The sequence below is a fragment of the Hemitrygon akajei genome, chromosome 18 (assembly GCF_048418815.1).
Source record: "Hemitrygon akajei chromosome 18, sHemAka1.3, whole genome shotgun sequence".
Taxonomy (NCBI): Eukaryota; Metazoa; Chordata; class Chondrichthyes; order Myliobatiformes; family Dasyatidae; genus Hemitrygon; species Hemitrygon akajei.
The window spans coordinates 12,550,042-12,577,832 of record NC_133141.1 but is presented as its reverse complement, the minus strand read 5'-3'; the positions used below and the strand labels follow the sequence as shown (position 1 = coordinate 12,577,832).

Sequence of the window (27,791 nt, the reverse complement as noted above, 5' to 3'; positions counted from 1 at the left end):
AAAACAGGTAAAAATCAAAAGCCAAAGGACAACTCAAAAACTTTTAAACAAAAAACAAGTCCAATTCTGCTTACTGTTGATAGACTGGCAACATGATCACTGGGACAACTAAGGACTAACTGGCCTTTGGAAGTCAGGTCACCTTAATGTCTAACTAGCATTAGTATGCAGTTTTAATTTTAAAATGTTTAACAGAGAAATTTGTCCTTTGGCATGGCATCTCAACTGTTAGGCTAATCTTTAATTTTAAACACTTAAAATCACTTGTGGGAAATTAAAAGATATTCCATTTTAAATCCATAGGTTAATTATACCATGTAAAGTTATTGCTTTGTTCAGACTAGGTGTGCCTTCATGATTATAAAGTTTAATTGCTTTCAATCTTCTAAAACCTGGTAAGGTTAGACAAGAAGCTAGCCTTATTATGATCTTACACTTTTATCATTTACCTTACACTGCATTTTTATGACAGCTTTTACACCTAATTCTGCATTGTTAAACTTTTACCTTATTCTGCCTCAGTGCACAGTGTAATGAGTTGATCTGTACAAACAGCATGCAAGGCTGCATCTTGGTACATGTGATAATAATAACCCAATATAACTACTTAAACGGCTATATCTGATTTTAGCTGCCATGGTGAGATTTAAACTCGTGCCTCAAATTATGAGGTTACTATGCAACTGCTACCATTTAGCTGCTAGCTGCCTTTCTCTCCATATAAACCATACCTGACTCTTTATTCAGCATCCCCACGACATCTTCGTACTCCTTGCTGCAGAAGAGATCCAGGTCAGCTTCCTCAAGATCCACCAGGTGTGGCTGTGAGTTGCATTGCCCGTACTGGTGATCAAAGGGATAGGGGAAGGAGTGAACCTCTTCAAACATAATCCTCGTCAGCTCGGGGTTTGGGGAGAAAGACGGTGTTCCATGGACCATGTCAAAATGAATTTTTTGAGGAGAACACAAGTTGTAAGGATCAAAATCCAAACTGCCAGAACTGCTAGTCCTGTCATCGTACAGCTTCAGTGCTTTGGGTACAGAAGGCGGCTCAAATGGCATATCTTTGATAGCAGCTTCAAAAGGACCAGTCGGCTGGTGCTGTCCTTGAGATGGCAGTTGAGACAGCAGCACCTTCTCTTTGAGGATGTCTGCGTTTGTTGCCTGGTACTGTCCGCAGTCCCAGTAAAAGTCATATCCGCTCATTGAGTTGGGGTGGGAGCTCGGCACCTCAACATTCGTTGCTGATGTTGGAGAAAAGGCCTCAGATGTAGTGGCTCCCGAGTCAAGTGTCACCCCCTTAACATCAATCTCGCCGTTCATAGCTGAGTATACAGAGAAAAGACAGTGTTGAAAACACTTGTACTTTAAAGCAAGCTCACGTATTCTCCCACAGTATGTAGTGGTTCGTTCCCACTGACTAGCAGAAAGTTATATAGCAACTAGTTAACAGTTTATTACCTTTCTCATTTTTCATTGGCTACGAGTTTACACATTACCTACGTCATACAATTGTGCAACCAGTGATTGGTTTATTCTTATCTGAAGAATTTTCTGTTAAATCAACTAAAAAGGTAATGCATTTTTCAAGGTGCCATCTTCTTTCTATCGGTTGCTTTTCTCTCCGCGCTTCACTTAGTTTGCTTAGTATCTGTATGTTTGTTTAAGCTTTAAAATAAATGCTCAGTAAGAATTAAGACTCACCATTCTTGACCCCCGGAACAACCCCCAAGGATCAGAGATCCAACAAAAGGCTTCAATGTAAATTCACTGATAAAGGTCATTCAGCCCTCTGAGTCTCTGCTAGCCCAGACAGAAAACCCATTCTCCCACCAATTTTCCCCGCAATCAACTCTCCCCACTCCTCAGATGCAACACACACACACTATTTACAGAGGCCAATTAACCTACCTGTACATCTATGGGACATAGGAAGAAACCAGAGTTTTGAACGGAGAACGTGCAAGCTCTACACAGATAGGATCAAAAGCCAGCCGGACTGGCATCATGGAACAGTATCTACCGTGTAAAGTATTTCCTTGAGTGATCTCCGGGTTCCAATATGCCCCGCCCATAACCTATTCAAACACGCCGCTGATTTACGTTTTAAAAAGACTGGTTCATCTTTGCTTAAGAGTTTCCAGGCAGAGAGCGTAAAGCAAACGTGGAGCCCTACCCGTTAAAAATGTTGTGGATTTGTTTCTTCGTATGAACCCACTGGACAAAGGTTTGATTTCTACTATTCGAGATATGTTAGCGAAATTGAGGCATGCCCCCTTCGACAAAATTAAAACTGCCTGGGAGCATGATTTAAATTTTCCTTTGTCCGACGAGGTTTGGGATTCAATTCTCAAGTCAGTTAATTAGATTTAGATTGTGAGGATACTCAGTCCTTGTTTATTGTCATTTAGTAATGCATGCATTAAGAAATGATACAATGTTCCTCCAGTATGATATCACAGAAACACAAGACAGACCAAGACTAACTTACAAAGAACACATAATTATAACATATAGTTACAACAGTGCAAAGCAATACTGTAATTTGATAAAGAGCAGACCATGGACACGGTAAAAGAAAGTCTCAAAGTCCTCGATAGCCCATCATCTGACGTAGACGGTAGAAGGAAGAAAAACTCTTCCTGCCATGAACCTCCAGCGCCACAAAGCCTCCCGGTGCAGCCTCTGGAAGTACCCGGCCACAGCCAACTCTGAGTCCGTCTGAAAAACTTCGAGCCTCCGACCAGCCCTCCGACACCGAGCACCGAGCACCATCTCTGCCAAGCGCTTTGACCTCGGCCCCGGCCGCCAAGCAACAGGCAGAGCCGAGGATTCGGGGCCCTCCTCTCCGGAGATTTCTCGATCGCACAGTAGCAGCGGCAGGGAAACAGGCACGTCAGAAGTTTCGCCAGATGTTCCTCCGTGCTTCTCACGTCCGTCCCCATCAAAGTCAGGATTGTGCACGGCCCCTACTTACAGGTAACAGATATTCATTCCTGGAGTGGCCGCGCGCACTGCCGTCACACCGCCATTTTCTCATCATCAACTTCTCTCTGTGCTCGCCACTGCCTTTTACAGTTCAAGGTGGCACACAGGGCTCATCTGTCTAAAACTAAAGTATCACGGTTCTAACCTGATATTAGTCCCTGTGGCGATAAGTGTAAAGGGGGCAAGGCTTCTCTTATTCATATGTATTGGGCTTGTCCTAGCTTCGAGAAATTCTGGAGAGATAGTTTTTTAAACTTTTATCTCATATACTTAGTTGCTACTTGGAACCTAACCTAACTGCTCTTTTCGGTTCTTCAGGAGAAGCTGACATACATTTAACTCCGACTAAGCGTCGAACATTGTCTTTCGCCTCTCCTTTGGCCAGACGTGCAGTCCTCCTTAGGTGGAGAGAAGCTGCCCCACCCACCCATGCTCAATGACTCAGAGACATTATGTCCTGCTCAGAGCTTGAAAAGATTCATTATTCACTTCTTAATTCAGATATAAAGTTCCAAAAGGTGTGGGGACCTTTTCTTGAACATTTTCATAATTCCCCTTTAGATTCAGGGTGCATCCCTCCCTTTTTTTCTTTTGCATTTAAATCCCTTACTTCCAGCTTCTTACAGGTAAGATTTATGGTTTTTTTTATGTGTAAACATATTATGGATTAGGTAGTAGGCAATATACCTTTTTATAAATACAGCTCTGTGGTGATAAAAGTTCTGATTAACTTTTTTATACATTGTAAGGTTGGCTTGGAGTTGGGTAGTGGGAGGATGGGGTGGTAACTAACTTTATACAATTCTACTATGGGTGCTTTTTCTTCATTGTTACGAACTGTACATTTGATATGTTTGTTTTGCACTGTATAAACCTCTTTACTGTTCTTTTTTGTTTTGTTGCATTGTAGAAACTCATAAAAAAATTAATTTAAAAAAAGCAAACGTGGACCCCAAGAGTTGATTGCTGTCCCTTTCTGCATCTCTGTGATTTGCTAAAATAGGCAGCTGCTGTCAGTAGAGTTCTAGGAAATGACAACAATTTGCAACTGCCTAGCAGTGCTAACATAGAAAATTACCCCAAGATGTCTTACACAAGGATAATCAGAGAAAACTGCACACTGAGAAAGACCTGGAGATTGGTCGAAATCTTGGACAAAGGAGAGCAAGAAAGAAGGATAAAAGATGAGCTATATTTGTCACATGTACATTGGAGCATCCAGTGAAACCTTTGCACCAAGGACCACAGTTTGAAGATGTAACGAGGGCAGTTCATAAGTGGGTCGCCATAGCATGCCCACAACTTACAAAGCCTAACCTGTATGTCTTGCAATGTGGAAAGAAACTGGAAAACTCGGGGGAAACTGGAAATGAATCCCAGTCTGTGATCGACAGTGCTGTAAAGCATATCACTACGCTATGCTATTGTGATGGCCCAGGAGATGCTTAAAGAGAGCATGGGGGGATAAGCGCCTGTAGCCAATTCTCCAATGAAAATTCAAGGGCTTCCAAAGGCAAGACGTGGTGCACAAGCAGATGGAAGAACAGGTTTCCAGGGACTGGTTGTTGAACTGGAGGTCAAATTAAGTTGAGAACAACAGGCCATGGAGGTGTGAAGCCTGAAACCTGACACCCATAGATGATGTCACCAGGGATAGAGGATTTAGGTGAACGTGATTGACTGGAGGATGAAGGCAGCCAAAGACAACAGCCTAGGGGAATTCTACAGATACCAATGCAGAGTCTCAAACACGAGATTCTGCAGATGCTGGAAATCCAGAGTAACACACAAAATGTTGGAGTACTCAGCAAGTCTATGGAAAGGAATAACTGAATTGAATTGACTTTATTACTTACATCCTTCATATACATGAGTAAAAATGTTTATGTTACATCTCCGTCTAAATGTGCAATGTGCAGTTTATAGTAATTTATAATAAATATTATGTACAACAGGACAGTCAATGTAACACAGAAATACAGTTGCGTCAGCACGAATTAAGCAGTCTGATGGAAGTTGTCCTGGAGCCTGTTGGTCCTGGCTTTTATGCTGTGCTACCATTTTCCGGATGGTAGCAGCTGGAATAGATTGTGTTTGGGGTGACTCAGGTCCACAATGATCCTTCAGGCCCTTTTTACACACGTCTTTGTAAATGTCCTGAATCATGGGAAGTTCACAACTACAGATGCACTGGGTTGTCCACACCACTCTCTGCAGAGTCCTGCGATTAAGGGAGGTACAGTTCCCATACCAGGCAGTGATGCAGTCAGTCAGGATGCTCTCAATTGTATCCCTCTAGAAAGTTCTTAGGATTCGGGGGCCCATACCAACCTTCCTCAATCATCTGAGGTGAAAGAGGCCCTGTTGTGCCTTTTTCACCACACAGCTGGTGTGTACAGACCACGTGAGGTCCTCGGTGATGTGGATGCCGAGGAACTTAAAGCTGTTCACCCTCTCAACCCCAGATCCATTGATGTCAATAGAGGGGTTAGCCCGTCTCCATTCCTCCTGTAATCCACAAACAGCTCCTTTGTTTTTGCTGCATTGAGGGAGAGGTTGTTTTCTTGACACCACTGTGTCAGGGTGATGACTTCTTCCCTGTAGGCCACCTTGTTATTGTTTGAGATGAGGCCAATCAATGTAGTGTCGTCTGCAAATTTAATTAGCAGATTAGAGCTGTTGGTGGCGACACAGTCACGAGTATACATGGAGTAAAGGAGGGGAGTTAGTACACAGTCCTGAGGGGCTCCTGCATTGAAGGTCAGAGGGGCAGAGGTGAGGGAGCCCACTCTTACCACCTGCCGGCAATCTGACAGGAAGTCAGAGTTTTGGGCTGAGACCCAAGTTACAATTGGAGTCAAAATGAAGGGAGGTTTTTTTTGGCCCTGACTAGTGGAAGTAATCACATATGTTTCCCCACTATGTCTTGTTAAGAACCGTCACCAGCAGCAGAAGATGATGGACTGAGCAACAGAGGAGAAACAAAGATTGGCATAACTTCTTGCTACTACCATCAGGCAGGAGGATACAGAAGCCACCAGGTTTAGGAGCAGTTATCACTACCTTACAAGCAGCAAGCTCCTGAACCAGCGTGGATAATTTCATTCACCACTAATCTGATTCTGTGGCCTACCAGCTCACTTTCAAGAACTTTTTACAACTCATGTTCTCAGTATTATTTTCCATTGCCATTGATGTTTCTCAGTTTTTGTCAATGTACAGTTTTTCCTAAATTCTATTGTATTTCTTTTTTCCTAGCAACGCCTGCAAGAAAATGAATGGTAACATGCTGTATATAATAAGTTTATAACATATAATTAAGTCAATATAGATAATAAATTGATAATGAATTTACTTTGAATGTTGATTACATCAAAGGCTGCAGAGAGGCCTAAAGTGGGGTAGTGGTGGTTACACGACTAAAAAGAGAACAAAAGGTGAGCGACACACACAAAATGCTGGATGAACTCAGCAGGTCAGGCAGCATCAAAGATGGGGAATAAACAGTTGATGTTTTGGGCTGATTTCCCCAAGTGTTTTGTGTTTCTCAAGATTACCAACATTTGCAGATTCTCTTGTGCTTATGAAAAGGTAGGTGCGCATTTAAGGAGCCAATATATTCAAGAAATAGCACAGGCCTGAAAGCAGGCCAGTAATTTACAAGGATATTGACCGAGTGACCAGCAGCTTAGGGCTAATAAGGTCAAGAGTCAACAATGCAGTTGCAGCACTCTCTGAGCAGATAAGAATGATGATTAATAGCTTGCTCTGCAGACCTGAATAATAAAGAACTTCAGTCCTCAGATCACAGAGAGTCACTCTCCCAACCAAAACCACCACCGTCTATCAGCAGCTGGCAATGGTTCTTAAAGTGGCTCGGTGGAGTGAGCTGCCTGCAAACCGGCTTTGCCACACAGTTTACGTTGTCATGCAGTTCAGCAGATCACCTGCACAATCAGAAAAAAAAATAATCACTCCATCTACTCAAGAGAAAAAAATGGCACTGACCAATTGTTCTGGATAGCTGCCTTTAAAGCTGCCCTGTGCTGTGCTCCCGTTGACGAGAACCACCAGGTGCCTGAGTACGTGCAGGAAAAATGAAAAAGCAATGGCAGAAACTTGCAGTAAACGTTGTCACTGCAAACATTTCCCTCCACAGCTTCTGCCGTGGGTGGCAAAACAGAGGATGACTCAGCTCTCTTTGTCAGTCTTTCTCGAGATTGGAGAAGCAGCCAGTGACGAGTGTTTTTATTCATTTTATTCTTTTATTGCCTTATTGCTCTTGAGAAGATGGTGGGGAGCTTGAACTGCAGCAGTCTTTGATGAAGGTGCTCCCACAGATCTGTTAGGGAGGGAATTCCCAAATTTAGACCCAGTGATGGTCTTTATCTCCAAGTCAGGGTGCTGTGGTAAAAAAAACATAAAAGCTGCAGATGCTGGAAATGTGAAAAAATAATTTTAAAAATGACAGAAACACTCAAAGAAAAACACTGTTAATGTTTCAGACCCTTAACTCCATTTCCATAGACACCGAGTGTTTCCAACATTTTCTGTTATTTCAGTATGGTGTGTGCCTGATTTGTTGCACCCTTGATTTTGTGTTTTGCAAGGGCATGATCATTACATTTATACAGTAAACTACAGATTATGTGCTAACTTATTTTCACAAGACTCACTCAACTCACTTCTGAGAACATGGAAGCAGCTTATAAACTGACCCAATTTGCACACAACAACCACTATGACAAAGGGTCTTCAATTTTAGCTCTTTTCTTTCCACAGATGCTGCCTGACCCATTTGAGAATTTTCAGCATTTTCTGCTCTTATTTCAGCTTCCCAGCATTTGTTTTTTTCTCTTCTACCACTATGACAGGCCAACGCTAAATAATAAAAAGGCACAAACTGGGGAAATTTTAACTTGGTCCATTTCTGACACCTCTCTCCCCTTTCTTGATCTGTCTCCATCTCTATATATTTTATAAACCTAGTGACTCGCCCAGCTACACTGACTGTACCTCTGCCCACCGTCTCCTATAAAAATGCTGTTCCGCTTTCTCAGTTCCTTCAAATCCACTGCATCTGTGGCATGGTGGTTAATGCAACACTATCACAGCTCGGGGCATCAGAGTTCACAGTTAAATTCCGTGAGATATGTGAGTTTGCTCCGGTTTCCTCCCGTAGTCCAAAGACATACTGGTTAATAGGTTAACTGGTCATTGTAAATTATCCCATAATTAGTTTAGGATTAAATCGGGGGTTGCTGGGCAGTCCAGTTCAAAGGGCCTATTCCACCCTGTATTTCAATAAATATATAAGTAAATTAAAAAAACTGTTCTCAGGATGAGGCTTTTCTTTTCAGAACATCAGAGACGTCCTGCTTCCTCAAAGAATGGGATTTCAATTCTTCAACCATTGATGCTGCTCTGATTTGCAACTCTCCATTTCCGGACATCCGCCCTCACCCCATCTTCCTGCCACCTTAACAGCAATAGTTTCTCTTGCCCTCACCTACCACCCCATGAGCCTCCACATCCAACACAACATTCTCCACAACTTCCACCATCTTCAACGGGACCCTACCGCCAAAGACATCTTTACATTCCCCCACCCGCCGCTTTCCACAGTGATCCCCTTGTCCGTTTGTCCCTCCCCACTAATCTCCCTCCTGGCACCACTACATGCTACACCTGCCCATTCACCTCCTCCCTCACCTCCATTCAGGGCCCCAAAAAGTCCTTCCAGGTGAGGCAACACTTCCACCTACGAATCTGTTGGGGTCATTTACTGTATCCGGTGCTTCTGATGGAGCCTCCTCTACATCGATGAGACCTGACGTAGATTGGGGGACCGCTTTGTCAAAGACCTTCACTCCTAGTGGCCAATCATTTTAATTCCAATCCTCATTCCCATTCCAACATGTCTGTCCATGCCCACCTCTATTGCCACGATGAAGCCACTGTCAAGTTGGAGAAGCAATATCTCATAATGGTAGCCTCCAACCTGATGGCATGAATATCAATTTGTCCAACTTCCAGTAACTTTACCACTCCCCCCCTCCACATTTCTTCAATCCCCCACTCTGGCTCTCCTCTTATCTCTTTCTGAAATTCAAAGTTCAAAGCAAATTTATTATCAAAAACATGCATGTCACCATAGATAACCTCTGAGAGTCATTTTCTTGCAGGCAATCATAGTAAATACAAGAAATGCAATAAAATCAATGAAAGGTTGCCCTCAACAAAAAGACAGCAAACTTTGCAAATACAAAAGAAAAACAATTATCACTTTGTACATGAGATGGCTTTGCACATGCCCTGGGAAGTACCTGGACCTTTTATATTTTGCTTGGTCACCAGACCTGAATGCCACTGACCTGGCCCTCAGCTGAGTGTGTATCTCATGGTGCATCCAGGGCTTCTGGTTGGGGAAGACTCTAAATGATTCTGTGGGGACACACTCGTCTACAACTGTTTTTATAAAGTCTGTGACAACCATGGCGTATTTGTTCAGATCCACAGATGAGTCCTTGAACACGGCCCAGTCCACTGACACGAAGCAATCCCGTAGCCGCTCCTCTGCCTCCTGCTGTCCTTGTCGCTGGAGCCTTGCTCTTTAGCCTCTGCCTGTGTACAGGTAGGAGGAGGACAGCAGTCGTGCAGACAGATGTCCTGAAATGCAGTCTAGGTATGTAACAGTAGGTATTCCTAATCATAGTATAATGCATTGGGACCCCTGGTGCTGTAGGTGATATGCACACAGAACATAGAAATCTACAGCACATTACAGGCCCTTCGGCCCACAATGTTGTGCCGACCATGTAACCTACTCTAGAGACTGCCTAGAATTTCCCTACCACATAGGCCTCTATTTTTCGAAGCTCCATGTACCTACCTAAGAGTCTCCTAAAAGAGACTCCATTGTATCCAGCTGGCAGTGCATTCCACGCACCCACCACTCTCTGTGTGAAAAATGTACCCCTGACTTCTCTCTGTACCTACTCCCCAGCACCTTAAACCTGTGTCCTCACGTGGCAACCATTTCAGCTCTGGGAAAAAGCCTCTGACTATCCACACAATCAATGCCTGTCATCATCTTATACACCTCTATCAGGTCACCTCTCATCCTCTGTCACTGTCACTCCTCTGTCAGGAGAAAAGGCCGAGTTCACTCAACCTATTCTCATAAGGCATGTTCCCCAATCCAGGCAACATCCTTGTAAATCTCCTCTGCACCCTTTCTATGGTTTCCACATCCTTCCCGTAGTGAGGTGACCAGAACTGAGCACAGTACTCCAAGTGGGGTCTGACCAGCGTCCTATATAGCTGCAACATTACCTCTCGGCTCCTAAACTCAATCCCACGATTGATGAAGGCCAATACACCATATACCTTCTTAAACACAGAGTCAACCTGCACAGCTGCTTTGAGTGTCCTACGGACTCGGACCCAAGATCCCTCTGCGGTCAGGATCACGGAGGAGAACTCTGGTTGAGTGAACTCGGCCTTTTCTCCTTGGAGCGGCAGAGACGAGAGGTGCCCTGATAGAGGTGCATAAGATGATGAGAGGCATTGATTGTGTGGATTGTCAAACGCTTTTTCCCCAGGGCTGAAATGGCTAACTCAAGAGGGCACAGTTTTAACGTGCTTGGAAGTAGGTACAGAGGAGATGTCAAGGTAAGTTTCTTTTTATGCAGAGACTGGTGAGTGTGTGGAATGGGCTGCCAGTGATGGTGGTGGAGGCAGCCACAATAGGGTATTTTAAAAGACTCTTGGATAGGTACATGGAGTTTAGAAAAATAGAGGGCTATGGGTAACCCTAGGTAATTTCTAAGGTAGGGACATGTTCAGCACAACTTTGTGGGCCGAAGGGCCTGTATTGTGCTGTAGGTTTTCTATGTTTCTATGTTCTATCATTGTAGGACGAAGTAGGAAGTTGCTCTGAGCCCCACATTATAAGCCTGGCTAGTAAATCCCTACCATTACCCTGGAAAAGTTCTGTAAGGCCACCGTCCAGGAGGAATCTGAACAGTGACGAGGTCTTCACAGGTTGCCTGTAGAGAGGCATTTCAGACAGGTAGCTGCCCAGTGCCTTTACTTTCTTAGAAGTTTGCATATATTCAGCATTATCTGAAACTTTGACAAACTTCTATAGATGCACAACGGAAAGTATCCTAACCGGTTGCATCAAAGCCTAATACCGAAACACCAATGCCCAGGAACAGTAAAGGCTAAAGGAAGTGTTGGATACACCCCAGTTCATCACAGGCAAAGCCCGCCCCACCATTGAACACATTTACAAGAAAATAGCATACATCATCAAATACCCCCACCGTCCAGGCCATAATCTCCTCCATGACTGCTATTGGGCAGAAGGTACAGAAGCATCAGGTCCCACACCAGTGGGTTCAAGAACGGTTATACCCTTTAACCATTAGCCTCCTAAACTGGTGTGGATTACTTCTATCACGACTTCTCTGAATTGATTCTACAAACTATAGACTCACTTTAAAGGACTCCTTACAATTCATGTTCTCAGTATTATCTTTCATTTGCAGTTTGTCTTTGTTTATGTATAGTTTTTCATAAAATTCCATTGCATTTTTTTCCTCTAAATGCCTACAAGAAAATGAACCTCAAGGTAGTATATAGTAACATGTATGTATTTCATAAGAAATTTTCTTTGAACACTATTGAGGCCTGGCCTCCTATTGGTCCCTTGCAAGCAGGCAAATTGCCAGCTTCCTGTCTGCTGTTAACTCCCCTCTTAGTACCTCACTCAATGTAAAGAAGTTCAAAGTAAATTTATTATCAAAGTACACATATGTCACCATATACAACCCTGAGATTCATTTTCTTGTGGGCATACTCAATAGCCATAATAGAATCAATGAAAGACTGCACCAACCTGTGCAAAATAAAACAAATCATGCAAATACATAAAGAAAGAATTAATAACAATAAATAAATAAGCAATAAGTATCATGAACATGAGATGAAGAGTCCTTGAAAGTGAGTCCATAGGATGTGGGAACATTTCAGTGATGGGCAAATGAAGTTGAGTGAAGCTATCTCCTCTGGTTCAGAAGCCTGATAGCTGAGGGGTAATAACTGTTCCTGAACCTGGTGGTGGTAAGTCTTGAGGCTCCTGTACTTTCTTCCTGATGGCAGCAGCAAGATGAGAGCATGACCTGTGTGGTGGGGATCCCTGATGATGGATGCTGCTTTCCTGCGACAGCACTCCGTGTAGGTGTGCTCAGTGGTAGTCAGGGTTTTACCTGTGATGGGCTGGGCCGTATCCACTACTTTTTGTGGGATTTTCCATTCAATGACATTAGTGTTTCCATACCAGGCCATGATGCAACCAGTCTATATACTCTCCACCAAATATCTATAGACATTTGTCAAAATTTTAGATGTCATACCAAATCTTCACAAACTCCTTAAGGAAGTGAAGACACGGCCATGCTTTCTTTGTAATTGCACTTGTGTGCTGGGCCCAGGACAGGTCCTCTGAAATGATAACACTGAGGAGTTTAAAGTAGCTGACCCTCTCCACCTCTGATGAGCACTGGCTCACAGACCTGTGGTTTCCTTCTCCTGAAGTCAGTAATCAGCTCCTTGGTCTTGTTGACATTGAGTGAGAGATTGTTGTTGTGACACCACTCAGCCAGGTTTTCAATCTCCCTCCTATACACTGATACATCACCACCTTTGATTTGGCCCTCGACAGTGGTGTCATCAGCAAACGTGAATATGGCATTGGAGTTGTGCTTAGCCACACAATCATAAGTGTAAAGTGAGTAGAGCAGGATCTAAGCACACGGCCTTGAGGTGCACCTGTACTGATGGTAATTGTGGAGGAGATGCTGTTGCCATTCAGAACTGACTGGGGTCTGCAAGTGAGGAAATCTAGGATCTAATTGAGGATCTTGAAGCTGATTGATGAAGTTTTGAGGGGATGATGGTAGAACATGGAACAGTACAACACCAGCACTATGTTGTAACAGGCCCTTCAACCCATCTTGTCTACGCCGACCTCAATGCCAATCTAAACTAATCCTGCTTACCTGCATAAAGTCCGCATCCCTCTATTCATGTAAAGGCTTACCACATTTCCTCACTTAACACAGACACTGCAAGAAAATTTTCTACTCAACAAGCTGACCACCACGGTATCACCCACACCAAAGACCTTCAACTCTTTCTCCTGGCAAAAAGAGCCACTCCAGACACACACATTGGAACTTCAAGAGAACTCAACCAAAGGCGGTAGGAACAAAGAAATTCCACGCGGTCCAGTAAGAATAACACCCAACTGGTTTCCACCCCGTCTGTCACTTAGTGGCGGTATGATCAGTACTTGTAAATGTGCTGGAATGGGAACAGTGCTCACTGCTGTCTGTCAAACTATGCCTCCCTGCCCTCAAGGCTCCTCCAAGTGAGATAAAGGATAATCTCGCTTCTGGCCCACAGTGGCCAAGGCCTAGGGTTAGGCAGGGCACAGACAACCCCAGCCTCTGCCCAGCCGAGCCAAGGTCACCGTGCCCTCATTAGTCCGCAGGCCAGCTTCGTGATACAGTGAGGGGCAGCGTCAGGTGTCAGCACACGGCAAGCAAAATGAAGCAGGTCCTCCACATTTGGAAAAGTAATAAAACGTGGAGACGCGTCCGTCAGGCAAATCTCTCCCGCATTGTGGATTCCAGGCTAACAATTTCCAAACAAAAATCCTTCCACATTCCCTTGGTCTGATCTTGCTAAACGGTGAAGTGTGAATGGTCCAGTATGTGAAGCCTCTGAATTTCACAAGTAAACAGAATGGAGTGACCATCTGTCCGAGCAGTACAATAAAACCAGTAAGCAGCAATGTGGTACAAGAGGGATGGGGTGGGTTGTTTAGGATAAAACTGCCCTCTAGTTACTCCTCTGTACCTCTGTTACAGCCAACACGGGGATTAGAAATTAAAAAAAAACAGAATATGCTGGAAATGCTCAGCAGGTCAGGCAGTACCTGTGGAGAGAGAAGCAGAGTTTCAGGTCAATGACCTTTCGTTAGATTTCCAACATCTGCAGTTCTGTTGCTTTGCAGAGATGAAGTGGCAATCCTGTCCCATCGAATGAGTAAGGCAGCAGCAGTGAACGGGGACTGCCCTGTTGAAATCGGCTTCCTTCCAATCTAGAAGGAGAAAGAGCGAGACCTGCCTGGTATCAGCAGACCATCCACTGTAATTGCTAGGCTGTGAAAGCACGATTTCTACTGAATACAGACTAGAAAGGAAAATGCAATATCACCCCCAGCTCCTACACAACCCACATCACTATCGGGAACTGCCACTGTACTCATGGCCCAGAGTAACAGCCTGATTTCCAGCAGGATTGACCACTCAGCTTGCTGGTTGATGGACCCACAGTTAATATAGTTTTTCATGAATTATATTGTAGTTCTTTATTTTTCCTGCAAATGCCAGTAAGAAAATGAATCTCAAGGTAGTTCATGGTAACATATACCCACTTTGACAGTACATTTACTTTGGCATTAATAGATTTTGTAGAAGAAATATCAAACGCTATAGAAAGAAATGAATACACAGTGGGAATATTCCGTGATCTAAAATAAGCATTTGACACCATTGACCATAAACTATTATTAACAAAAGTAGAAAGATATGGTATTAGAGGTTAAGTAGTTATTTGGAAAACAGGTATCAGTATGTACATATAAACGACTCGAATTCAAAACTTCTGAGGGTAACTTGTGGGGTTCCACAAGGTTCAGTGCTTGGTCCATTGCTGTTCATTTTGTATATAAACGATACATGTATGGTCTCTCAGACATTAAAATGTACATTATTTGCTGATGATACAACTATATTTTGTAGTGGGGAACATCTGAAACAACTTTTGGATACAGTGGAGAAAGAATTAAAAATTATAAAGAAATGGTTTGATGCTAACAAATTACCACTGAATCTAAGTAAAACTAAATTCATAATATTTGGAAGCCGTGTACCAAACTCATAGAGTAAACTTAGAATAAAGGATTTTGAAGTTGATAAGGTATCTGAAACAAATTTTTTTAGGAGTAGTAATAGATAATAAATTAACCTGGAAACCACAAATAAGTTATGTCAAAGCAATAATGTCAGAATATGTTGCAATACTGTACAAAGAGCAAGATTTCTTAAATCAGGAATCTTTGTATACATTAACTTGTTCACTTAATAGTCCCATACATGACTTACTGTGTAGAGGTACGGGGAAATACGTACAAAATGAATATAAACTCAACTTTTCTACTCCAAAAGAAAGCCATACGAATTGTAATTAAGACAAGTTATTATGAGCCAACTAATCCACTATTTATTCAACTAAACATGTTAAAATTCAGAGATTTTGTAGACTTTAAAATAATACAAATTATGTATAAAGTAAAAAAATGGGAAGTTACCACAAAGTATCCAAAGATTGTTTAAAATGAGAGAGAGTCAACATGATTTGAGAGGAACATGTGTATTTCAAAAACAAAGGATAAGAACAAATGTAAAAAATCATTGTATTTCAGTCAGGGGGTGAATCTATGGAACAGTTGTAGTGAGAATTTAAAAAACATGCACTATACTTAACAAGTTTAAAAAATTATTTAATGAACAAATATAAAATACATGATTTTAAATGAATGGGAGTAATGTAAATAAATGATATTTGGAACTGGATTTTGTGTTAAAAGATTATGAATTTTTTTTTGTTTTGATGTGATGACTGACGCCAAATATGTTGTTGTATAAGTCAGAGGGGTAGGCGTAATAAGCTGTAGCTTCAGCCTACACCCTTTCGGTCTGTTTTAAAGATTTTTATTATTTAATTTTGTCTTATGAAATCATCATTGAAAATGATGCTTTTTGTTATGTTTGTACTGACCAAAATAAATAAAATTTCATTCGTTCATTCACTTTGAACTTTGAAGTCGCGGATCATCCTGAATTGGAAATATATCAGTGGTCCTTCATTATTAGGTCCAAATCCTGGACTTCCCTCCACATCTGCACTGTGGAATCACATGGACTGCAGTTCACCCCATGCATCCCTCAAAACCTATGGTGAGGGACAATAAAAATCTGGCTTTGCCAGTAACACCCACAAATTAATTTCCAGTCTAGGAACCATAACCCCTACAACCTCTACACTTTCCAACCCTGGACTGCCATTGAAATTAATGATAGTCTCGGAACATTTACTTGTAAAATCATGGTGTAAATCAGAAGTGCTGAATTCCTTTTTGAGGGAATGTAGAACCAGTATTATTTGATTCGTAAAGAAATACTGTGCTTTCTAGTTGCTGTTAATAGTAGCTCTGGAAGTTCTGAATCCCACCAACCATATAGGGTAATTATCATTCATTGTAAAATATAGATACTGCACTGCATTCCCTATTGTGTTGAAGTTGGCCTGGTGAACCACAGCTATTCACAACTGGTAACCTCATTATGATTGTATTCATCCCCAAAAGTCTGTTCTGACCAGTTCCCATATTAAGCTACATGAAATTTGCCAATGAACAGACTATCCCAGTGGAATATTTTCTTGCCAATCTTTTCTCTCCCCTCCTCTTGTTCCCTGCTCTAACCTTACCCCAGACGCTCCCTGCACAGAAGCTCTGAATCTTGCTGAAGGACCTCAAAGAAAGTTAGTGAGGATTTCAGGCTCTCGGATGAGACGGAAGGGGAAGAACCGCACGTGGCTTTAACACCATTGTGACAATGTAGTTCAACAAACAAAAAAAATTGGCACACTGAACCCAATTATCGTCAGGACTGTCCTAACTCCTTAAAAGCGGCCTGTGCCATCGTCCACCTATTGCCAATTATTTATTGCTGAGGAAGCAAGGGTGTTTTGACAAGTGGACCTTCCATCTAGAAAGCTTGGGAACCAACTGTTGCAAGGTATACTAGTGACATTCTTGAGAAACACAAGCACTCCCCCAGCTAGTTGGCAGATGGAATTTAATACAGACAAGTGTGAGGCATTGCGCTTTGGGAAGACAAGCCAGGGTAGATCTTACACAGTGAACGGTAGACCAGAGGGATCTGAGAATACAGGTACATATTTCGTTAAAAGTGGTGTCACAGGTAGATAGGGTCATAAAGCTTTTGGCACACTGTCCTTCATAAATCAAAGTGTTGAGTACAAGAATTGGGATATTATATTGAATTTGTATCAGATGTTGGTGAGGCCTAATTTGGAGTATTGTGTGCAGTTCTGGTCACCTACCTACAGGAACGATCTCAACAAGGTTGAAAGAGTACAGAGAAAATTTACAAGGATGTTGTCAGGACTTGAGGATCTGAGTTATAGGGGAAGATTGAATAGGTTAAGACTTTATTCTCTGGAGTTGGGTGAAACTAGAACATGAGGTTATAGGTTAATTATGAGTGGTGAAATATTTAAGGGGAACCTGAAGGGAAACTTCTTCACTTGGAGGGCAGTGCAAGTGTGAAACAAGGTGGATTCGGTTCGATTGCAATACTTAAGAGAAGTTGGATAAGTACATAGATGGGAGGGGTATGGAGGGCGATGGTCTAGCATTTGTAGATGGTCATTTTACCTGTTAACGTTTCATCCTGATCTGCAGAAGTAGAAAGAAAAATCTCATTTGAAATTTGTAGCTAATCTGGAATTTCCTTGCACTCATGTTTCTTAACCACTGCAGCCATTAGTAAAGTTTATTTACGCCTGAAACCACCTCCACCATCTAATCGCAAATCACTAGCATTGCCTCCCGGGTGTCATTCAAGTCTGCACCTCCCCACATATGTTTTCCATGAGGTCAAAGTTCTTCAATACATTCAAAGTAAAATTAATAATCAGAGTACATATCTGTCACCACATACAACCCTGAGATTCTTTTTCCTGTGGGCAGACTTAGCATATCTATAGAATAGTAACTGTCAAACAGGATCAGTGGACAAACTGTGCAAATGCAAATATAAATAAATAGCAATAAATAATGAGCATGAAATAACAATATAAACAGCCCTTAAAGTGAGATCATTGGTTGTGGGAACACCAGAGGTAGAATGAGTGTAGTTATCCCCTCTGGTTCAGGAGCCTGATGGTTGAGGGGTAGTAACTGTTCCTGAACCTGCTGGTGTGAGTCCTGAGGCTTTTCTAACTTTGACCTGATGGCAGCAGCGAGAAAAGAGCGTGGCCTGTGCTGAGGATCTTGGATGATGGATGCTGCTTTTCTACGGCAATGTTTCATGTAGATGTGCTCATTGGTTGGGAAGGTTTTACCCCTGATGTAGTGGACTGAATGTACTACCTTTTGTGGGATTTTCTGTGCAAAGGCACTGGTGTTCCCACACCAGGCTGTAGTGCAGCCAGGTCAGCACACTGTCCACCACACATCTATAGAAGTCTGTCAAGGTTTTTGATGACATGTCAAATCACCACAGACTCCTGAGGAAGTAGAGGCACTGTAGTGCTTTCTTCCCAGTAATATTTATATGATGGGTCCAAGACACTTAATACTGTGGCAGTTCCTCAAAGGAGATGGGATAGGAGGGGTGGGAGCTGGGGACAGTGTTACGTTTTCCCTTGTAGTTACCAGGCCTTGCACACAGCTAAGCAAGTAACCAGCTGCACTAAACCAATACATTTAGGTGGAGAAATCAGTGCTCGAAAAGGTGAAAAACAAAAGCAATTAATACACACTAGATACAGGAGAAATTCAGCAAGTCAAGCAGCAACTATGGAGGGAATTAACAGTTAACCTTCAGGGCTAAGACCTTTCACCAGAAGCAGTCAACTGTACAATCCCCTCCGCAGGTGCTGAGTTCCTTCAGCATCGAGTGAGTGTTGCTCAAGATCTCCAGCGTCTGCAGAATTTCATGTTTAAAGCCTTTTGTGTACTGTTTTCTCCTTTAAATCTCTCCTTAAAGCATGTACAGGCAATCCCCGGGTTACGTACGAGTTCCATTCCCGGTCCGTCTTTAAGTTGGATTTGTACATAAGTCGGAACAAGTATATCCGGTATTATTTAGCATCAGTTAGTCAAACGTTTGTCTTAGTATATAGTCTATATTTTACCTTTCTATGCATATAAAACTTAAGAAACACTTAATTATTCCAATAATTAAACCACTGCGTTGCTTAGTAATAATTGTAGTTTTCATCGGGGCAGGGCATTTCACATGCTCCATTATTCTCACTTTATCCGTTATCCTTTGAAATCGTTGACTGACTGTAGCCTAACGCTTTTCCAATGACCGATAGCGTTTCACCTCTTTCCAAACGTTTTATTATTTCCACTTTATTTTCAATCGCGATCACTTCCCATCAATGGAACAGAAACACTGCGGGCGGTGGGTCCCGAGCTCCGCTGGGTCTTAAGGACCACTGCACTGAATTCCCCGGGTCCTAAATTCCACCGCACTGAGACAAGCTAAATGGGACAAGTGGGGGCTGTGCTGGGTTTGGGTATTTGATTCTCCACAATATTCCACGTGGGAATTTAAACTGGAGGTGGCAGTGTCTTTTTTTTTACGAGGTCGAGTTGCGAACTCGACATCAACCCGGCACGGATGGTACGGGAGTCACTGGATTGACATCAACCCGGCACGGGAGCAGTCTGTCACTGTTTCGAACTCGGGAACCTCCATTCTCCAGCCCAGCGCTGATCTCACGGCACCACCAGCCGACCGGAGCAGGGGTGGGGGGGGAGTGGGGTCAGGGTGAACCTTACTAAGAAAAATATAAGCCAAATACAAAGTTAAACACTCAACATAGTGTCAACGGCAACGACTTAAAATGGTGGACTGCGTTGTGATCTGACTTAAAATGGCGGACGGTGTTCTCCTTCCTAGGTTCGTAAGTACAAGTTGTTCGTAACTCGGGAACCACCTGTACTGTTTTCTCCTTTAAATCTCTCCTTAAAGCACGTACTGTACTTCAGATCCAGCACTGGCTCATCACTTTTAATACATTGTCACAAAGCTCAGTACTGATATTTAACCCAAGAAAGGCACGATATAAATGCAAGTCATTGCTGACTACATAAAGTGCACTGGCACAGAACGTTATTAGCCTTTTCACGGCTGCACTGCTCTCAGCAATCCGTCCTGCCTCGCTTGAATAGCTTATTGCCTCATCCACCAGTGAGTGATCTGCAGCCGAGCTGGAGGTTGCCCTCAGCTGAACCCCACACAGGCTCAATCAGCAGCAAACTGGATTAGCCCTCCTAATCCTGGGAAACAGGGCCACACCTGCACCTGTGCAATGTTACATTCATCATCACAGTAGCCAATGCAAAAGGGATACAAGGGATTTGTGTAAATGGTGGCCTGGTCAGCACAGCAGAAGGCTTGTTTCCCTGCTCTACGGCTATACCAGACTTTCATTTGGATTTCCAGTTCATCATTAGCTCACTTTACACAAGATAAAACACAGAACAGGACTTTGGCCCACAATGTCGTGTCAACCCAAGCTCAATCTGACCCTTCCCTCCCACATAGTCTCCATTTTTCTATCAGCTACATGTCTATCTAAGAGTTTCTTCATGTCCCAAAAGCACCTGCCTCTACCTCCACCTCCCACAGCATCTCCAATGTAAAACAAAACCTACCTCTGACATCACTGCTATTCTTTCCTCCAAGCTCCTTAAAATTATGCCCTCTCGTATTAACCATTTCTGCCCTGAGAAAAACGCACTGGCTGACGATTTTTATCAATGCCTCTTATCTTATACATCTCTATCAGGTCAACTCCCGTCGTCCTTCGCTCCAAAGAGAAAAACCCTAGCTCACTCAACCTTTCCTCATAAGACACATTCTCTAATTCAGGCAGCATCCTGGCAAATCTCCTCTAAAAGTTCCACATTCTTTCTGTAATGAGATGGCCAGAACCGAACACACAGAGCTTGCAGAATGTCCCATTGAAAGCTTGAGATGAGAACGTGCTGGTGATAAGTACAAGGTTAATCTTCACAGATTTTACAGTAGTGGTCACCAACCCTTTTAAGCCCAAGATCCCTTACCTCGGCCTTAGTGAAAGGCAAGATTGACCCTAAATCGATCAGTCACAAGCATGTGCACCTGGCAGAAAAGACCGGAAGTAAAACCCCGCAACCCGGAAGTAGAAATAATGTATACTCCTCACCAGGGGTACCCACCCTTTTTTGCACCGTGGGCCGGTTTAATATTGACAATATTCTTGTGGACCGGCCGACGGGGTGGGTGGGGGGGTGTTAAACACGACCACAATACAGCGATACTTGAAGGATGTTCCATATGTCCAGTCTATTCTGCAATTTCATTTACATGGCTCTCAGCACTTGCTTTTGTCCCGCTTGCTCACGTTTTTTCTGCTCAAAAAACTCAACGGGTTTGTCTTTAAGTGCTGGGTGCTTGGACTCGGGGTACCGAAACAGTTTTGAGGGCTTCATTGCCTCATTAGACAGCCTCCGGGCCCGAACTCCAGCTTCCCGCCCGCCCGCCGCCAGACGCCTTGGTCAGGTGCAGCTGGTCGTGGTTGGGGTGAGAGGACAAGGTCAGGGCCCGAGGTCCCCGTGCCGGGGCCGCGGCGGTCACAGTCCGGAGAGAGCGACCAACCAAGTGAGAGTGCGACAGGGCACGTGCCCACCCCGCCCTGTAGAATCTATCGGCCGACAAAAGTTTGGCTCGAGGGATGACTTTCAGTAGATCGCAGCGAGGTAGCTGCTCTGCTACTTACGAAACACTGAGCCCGAATTAGGTCGTCTGCGAATATTTTAGCACCAAGTTCCCCACAAACATTTGGTGTGCTAAACAGGTTTAGAGGCGGCGCCTATCTGTCCGCGCTCCAGGCCAGTAGTAATGGCACTTCTCGCCGGCCGCACAAGGTGGCTGGTTACCCGAGGCCAACCAGTGATCCCTGGCGTGAGGGTATCACTGCTTTTAGGCGGCTGATGACCTCACGTGCGTTCAAGTTCAACAGTGGGCGTGACAGGGAATGAGGAAAGGTGCAGCTGACTCATATAGTTTCATATCGCCAAATCATAGTTTCCTCGTTGGGGACCACTGAAGTACACTGTGTAGTGCGTGGCGGGGGAGCTACACGCATGCGCACAGGGCAGAAAAACGGAACTAAAACCCCGCAACCTGGAAACAATCTCTCAACAGTATTTGTGTAAAAAATTTTCATTTTTTTCAGGATCTACTGGGAAAGTCTCAAAGATCGACCAGTCGATCGCGATTGACGGGTTGGCGACCACTATTTTACACTGCTGCACTTGGATCAGAGCAGGGTACAAGTCTACAACTCAATGCCACCCTTTGGCCCCTTGCTTCAATTCTTCCTAACAGGTTCCTCGTGGACCTGATTGTGAGCGGGAACCACTCAGAGAAAGCAGGTACTAGTGAGCTTGTCTTTTTGAAAAAGTGCTCACTTACGCTAATGCGGATGTCACTGGCAAGGCCACTCCCCTCCACCCATTAACTACCCCCTACCCAAAGGGCCACATCACAGAGCAGCTAGATCCGTGTGTAACCTACACCAGGGCCAGATAACAGTTTTCTCCCCCGATGGCCACATCAGTGCACCAGGCAAGTTCTTACAACCAGCCTGACACCATGATGATGCTAGCCCTTTATTCCAGATTAGTTTAAGGAACTGAATTTAAATTCCCTAGCAGTCACGATGAGAACTGCACTCATTTCCCAGCTCACTAGTCCAGGCCTCGCTCACATTTTACTTCTTGACATTCTAAAATCCCTACTCCTAACTTTCCTCTCCTAAAGGCAATGATCGCCTGAGGATGCAGTTTCACAGAAACCCTTCCTCCTGGGCAAGTCCAGGTATGAAGAATTGGAAGGCTATGTAACTACAGAGCACATCAATCCCAAAACTGACACTCAACCTCAAGGATGCACACTTATCCCACTGCTCTACACGCATGATTGTGGCAAGGCACAGGTCAAATGCCATCTATAAGTTCACTGATGACACCACGGTTGTTGGCAGAATCAGAGATTTAATGAGGAAGCATAGAGGAGCAAGATAGATCGGTTGGTTGAGTGGTGATGCAACAACAACCTTGCACTCAAAGTCAGTAAGGCCAAGGAATTAATTGTGGACTTCAAGAAAGAGAAGTCAAGAGAACTTCGATGGTTATCTTGGTCAGTGTAGACAAGTTTTGCCAAAGGGTGTGGTTCCATGCTGTTCTTATTTTATAACCTTAAAGACAATACTCAGCATGGACCAGTTGGGCCCAAGGCCTAGCTCAGTGCCGTTTACTTTATACAGTGCCTATAAAAAGTAATCACCCCCCCCCCCCCCATTTTACAACATTGAATCATAGTGGATTTCATTTGGGGGTTTTTGACACTAATCAACAGAAAAATACTCTTTCATGTCAAAGTAAAAACAGATCTCTACAAATTGGTCTAGATTTACAACAATTATTAAACACAAAATAATTGATTGCATAATTACTCACCCTCTTTAAGTCAGTATTTAGTAGATGAACCTTTGGCAGCAATAGCCTCCCTCCCACATAGCCTACATTTATCTACATGCCTATATAAGTGTCTCTTAAACCTCGTTAACATATCTGCCCCTACCACCACCACTGGCAGCACATTCCACGCACCCACCACTCTGTGTCATAAAACCTACCTCTGACATCCCCCCTATACTTTCCTCCAAACACTTTAAAGTTATGCCCTCTCGTATTAGCCATTTCTGCCCTTGATAAGAGTACTGTACCTTTACCAAGCCACCTCTCATCTTCCTTTGTTCCAAAGAGAAAGTCCTAGTTCACTCAACCTATCTTTATACAACATTCTCTCTAATCCAGGCAGCATCCTGGGAAATCTCCTCTGCACCCTCTCTAAAGCTTTCGCATCCTTCCTATAATGAGGCAAACAGAACTGAACACAATATTCCAAGTGTGGTCTAACCAGGGTTTTATAGAGCTGCAACATAACTTCTCAGTTCTTGTATTCAATCCCCCAAATAATGAAGGCCAACACACTATATGCCTTCTTAACCTCCCTTTCAACGTGCGTGGCAACTTTGAGGGAGCTATGGACTTGGACCCAAAGATCCTTCTGTTCTGCCACACTGCGAATAAGAATCCTGCCATTAACTTTTAAGTTTGACCTTCCAAAGTGAATCACTTCACATTTTTCCGGATTGAACTTCATCTGCCACTTTTCAGCCAAGCTCTGCATCCTGTCAATGTCCTGTTGTAACACAAGAAGTCAGTACTTCCCCACCACTGCCTCACCCCACCCAGAGGGCTCCAGATTTTCACAAAGCTGCTTATGTTAAACAAGGAAATGGTGGAAGGTAAGAGTTGGAGAAGATTGGGCTAAACTCTTCAAATCAAAAATGACTCTCAATTCTGCTAACCCAACATAAGATGGAAATACTCAAAGTCCTTACAGAAAAAGAGGGTTAACTGGCAGAAATGTGTCCTCCCATTTAAAAGCCCACACATAAACAGGAAAATAAACACTTAGTTCTCAACTTGTGTATTTAAAAAGGGTTTAAATATGCTTTCTTCTTTTTCCGCCAATTAAAGTCAGCCTAAGGACAGTGGGATTCTGAATCTGTAAAATATACAACTTTATACATTTGCCTCCTCCCCCTCCCCAGCCACTGAGGTTATAATTATACGGTTATTACAAGAGGCTAATATGGAGAAAGATAGGAGGTGGGATAAGGGCGGGGGAAACAGTGCAGCCTCTTCACACAATCTAGGGAATAACATAGCACTGGGCCTGTAATGGAGGAAAGCAAAAAGCATTGATGATTCATCAGTATTGCATTAATAAAGTTTTATTCAAATATGCACTTCATACTGCTAATTAAGGAAGTGTTGGGGGTAGGGAACTGCTGTGAGTCACACATTTGAAAGAATTCAAACAATGAGCATTTTTCCCCAAATTAGTAATGTTATAATTCAGGAGCATGCAGTCTGACACTCCACAGATTAATTTCCCCTCTGTGACAACTGAAACAATTCCAGGAACTTTCAGGGAGGTAGAGAGGGATCTCAGAGTAATTGCTGGTAGAAAATTGTTCAAATTTACTTTTGCTGGTGTGTGAAAGCAAAACATAGGGAATTACTGAAATGCAGTTGAAGCAAAAAGCATGACAGATAATCCATCTCAGTTTGTATTGAAGCAGAGAAACATGGGTTGGGTTTCCTTGCAGCCATGATCAGCCAGGGATAAAAACAGCTAAGAGAGGAAATGAGTGGATCCCAACAAGCTGCGGTGCCCTCTGGGTCCTAAAACCTGTCAGGTCTTGCTACAACGCACACTAACTACTCAGTTGACACAAACCACACTCTATCCTGAACATTCCACGGTGCATATTTTCCTAAACAGGTTTGATCTTGATTCAGTAAAAAACTACAAATACCATACATTACTAACAAAAGAGAATGGAATCAAAACAGAGACAAAGCTGTGGATTTTCCTTCATTATAAAATTAGGAAATGTCACTCAAGTGTGTGTCCATCAGTTTGGAATTTGATTTTTGTATGATTCTGTAGCAACATCATCTGGCTTTTTAACAATTTACTTGCCTGATTCACATAATAATTCTGGGTTAAGCTCATTTCTTCCAACCACTAAATGAGCTTGTGTTTATATAGCACCTTTAACGTGGAAAATGTCCCAAGTTTAAAGCAGGGACAGTTATTTTGAATTCACTCATCGGATGTGAGTGCCACTGGGCTACCCAGTATTTACTGCCCATCCCTAACTGTGCCAAACACAACAGGCACACAAGAATCAAAAAGAATGGCGTGGTCTGAAGTCACACATAGACAAGATCAAAATGTTCAAAGTAAATTTATTATCAAAGTGCATATATGTGACCGTATACAACCCTGAGAATTATTTTCTTGTGGGCATACTCAGTAAGTCCAATAACCAGGAAAGAATCAATGAAGGACCACACCAACAGGGCAGACAAACAGTGTGCAAAAGAAAACAAACTGTACAAATACAAAAAGAAAGGGAAAAAAGTAATAATGATAAATAAATAAGCAATAAATATCAAGAACATGAGATGAAGAGTCCTTGAAAGTGAGTCCATAGGTTGTGAGACAGTTCAGTGATGGGGAGAGTGAAGTTGAGTGAAGTTATCCCCTCTGGTTCAAGAGCCTGATGGTTGAGGGGTATAACCGTTCCTGAACCTGGTGGTGTGAGTCCTGAGGCTCCTGTACCTTAGAAAAACAGATTTCCTCCACTGAAGAATATTAGAGAGGTACATGGGTTTTTTTAAAGAACAATCTAGTCGTTTCATGGTTACCATTACTAACACCAGATTTTTTTAAAATTCCAGATTTATTTGAAATTCCCCAGTTACTGCAATGGGATTTGAACTCATGCCTTTGAACCAACGGACTTTGGACAACTCAATCATTGTACTGCAGAAAGGCAAAGACATTCAGTAAGGAGATTCCAGCGCTCAGCCCTCAGGTAGCCAGTGGCAAGGAACAACAAATGGGAATGATCTAAGAGGTCAGAGCTGGAAAAGTTCAAGACATCTCAGCTGTAGGTGAATGAGGGAATGTCAGAGTGTGAGGAATTTCCAGCGGTTGGAAGTATAGTGACCATGAAGGGATTTCAAAAGAAGGATCAAAGTTTTAAAAACCAGACTGGGAGCCAACATGAAAACAGAGGTTCTAATGCTTAGGCTGCTGGATTCAAGGGATGTGGCCATACGGTAAAGCACTCTGTAAAGAATAAGAGATCTGTCCTCCAAAATTTTCATTTTGAAAGTCACTGAGCATTTTCTCCAACATTAAATTCAGAGTATGTTTTGATGGCTTGGCACAGACTGAACTACACTGATTAGGAAGATCGAGATGATTACAGCTGGATTCCAAACTTGTAACACAGCTCTCTCACTCTCTGGCCCATGCCTGGATATTCTCAACAACTATCCTCCTGGAATTCCTAAAACAGCAAAATCTCTTTAAATTATAAAGCAACCACAAAGTACAGAGCCAATATGTCAGAGTGATTATGTATCAGTTTGACTATGGTGACCTCACCCACTCGCTGAAGACAGGCCCTTGATGACTAACAGTCCAACACATCTCCAAGCAGTCAATAACGAAAGAGACAACATCACAACAAGCTACAGAGGACCTACAGATACAGGCCAAGTATCTCTAAGTTTCCAAATTGAAATGCCTCATAGGTTCAGAACTAGAAACTACAAATGTCGCATGTTTGAAAGCGTTTACCCCAACTCCCTGCCTCCACCCTCCTTCCTCTTGTGAAGGTTTAGACACTCGCTAGAGCACCACAGCCTTGCAGGGTGGCCATCCTTCATGTTAGACACCCAGATTGCAAGTGTCTGTGGACTTTTTTGCAGCAGCTGAGGAGATAGGAATCAGCACTCAAGATTCCTCCCCTCTCCTTCCATTTCCTTTTCTCCAGCCACACAGTGTAATTCAACATGGCTCTGAACAGAGAACAGACAACTGCACTGAGCAGTCAGTGAACTTGGAAGCTTCCCATTCCCCAAGGTTCACACAGCACCAGGTGGTGCATGTACTCATCAAACACTCGGGTCGCACTCCTTTAACAATTCAGTGACTCCTGCCAGAAGCTGATCCAATTCCGAAGTGCTATGATGTCATGCTAATCTCCGGCTGAACTTGTGAATGAATGGAGCGCAGCGAGGAATCACTCGGAAGCTCTCACTCTCACTATGGCTGGTACTACTGGATTTTTGCCAAGAGCCATACACAGCAAGAGAAGCAATTTAAATCAAACGCGTATCATGAAATCCGTAGGAGTTG

General features: G+C 43.2%; 1 protein-coding gene across 5 annotated transcripts in view; it reads right to left on the bottom strand.

Moving 5' to 3' along the window:
• Positions 1-27,791, bottom strand: part of LOC140741092 (bromodomain adjacent to zinc finger domain protein 2A-like) — a 142,475-nt gene that overhangs the window by 88,940 nt on the left and 25,744 nt on the right. For 4 of the 5 annotated variants that reach the window (XM_073070820.1, XM_073070824.1, XM_073070823.1 and 1 more), the window contains one exon: positions 732-1,325. In XM_073070820.1, coding sequence (XP_072926921.1) covers positions 732-1,323 — 592 coding nt within the window. In that variant the 5' untranslated portion in view covers positions 1,324-1,325. Of the gene's footprint in view, positions 1-731; positions 1,326-6,996; positions 7,112-27,791 lie in introns of those variants that run through there. The other variant, XM_073070822.1, reaches the window with a different exon arrangement.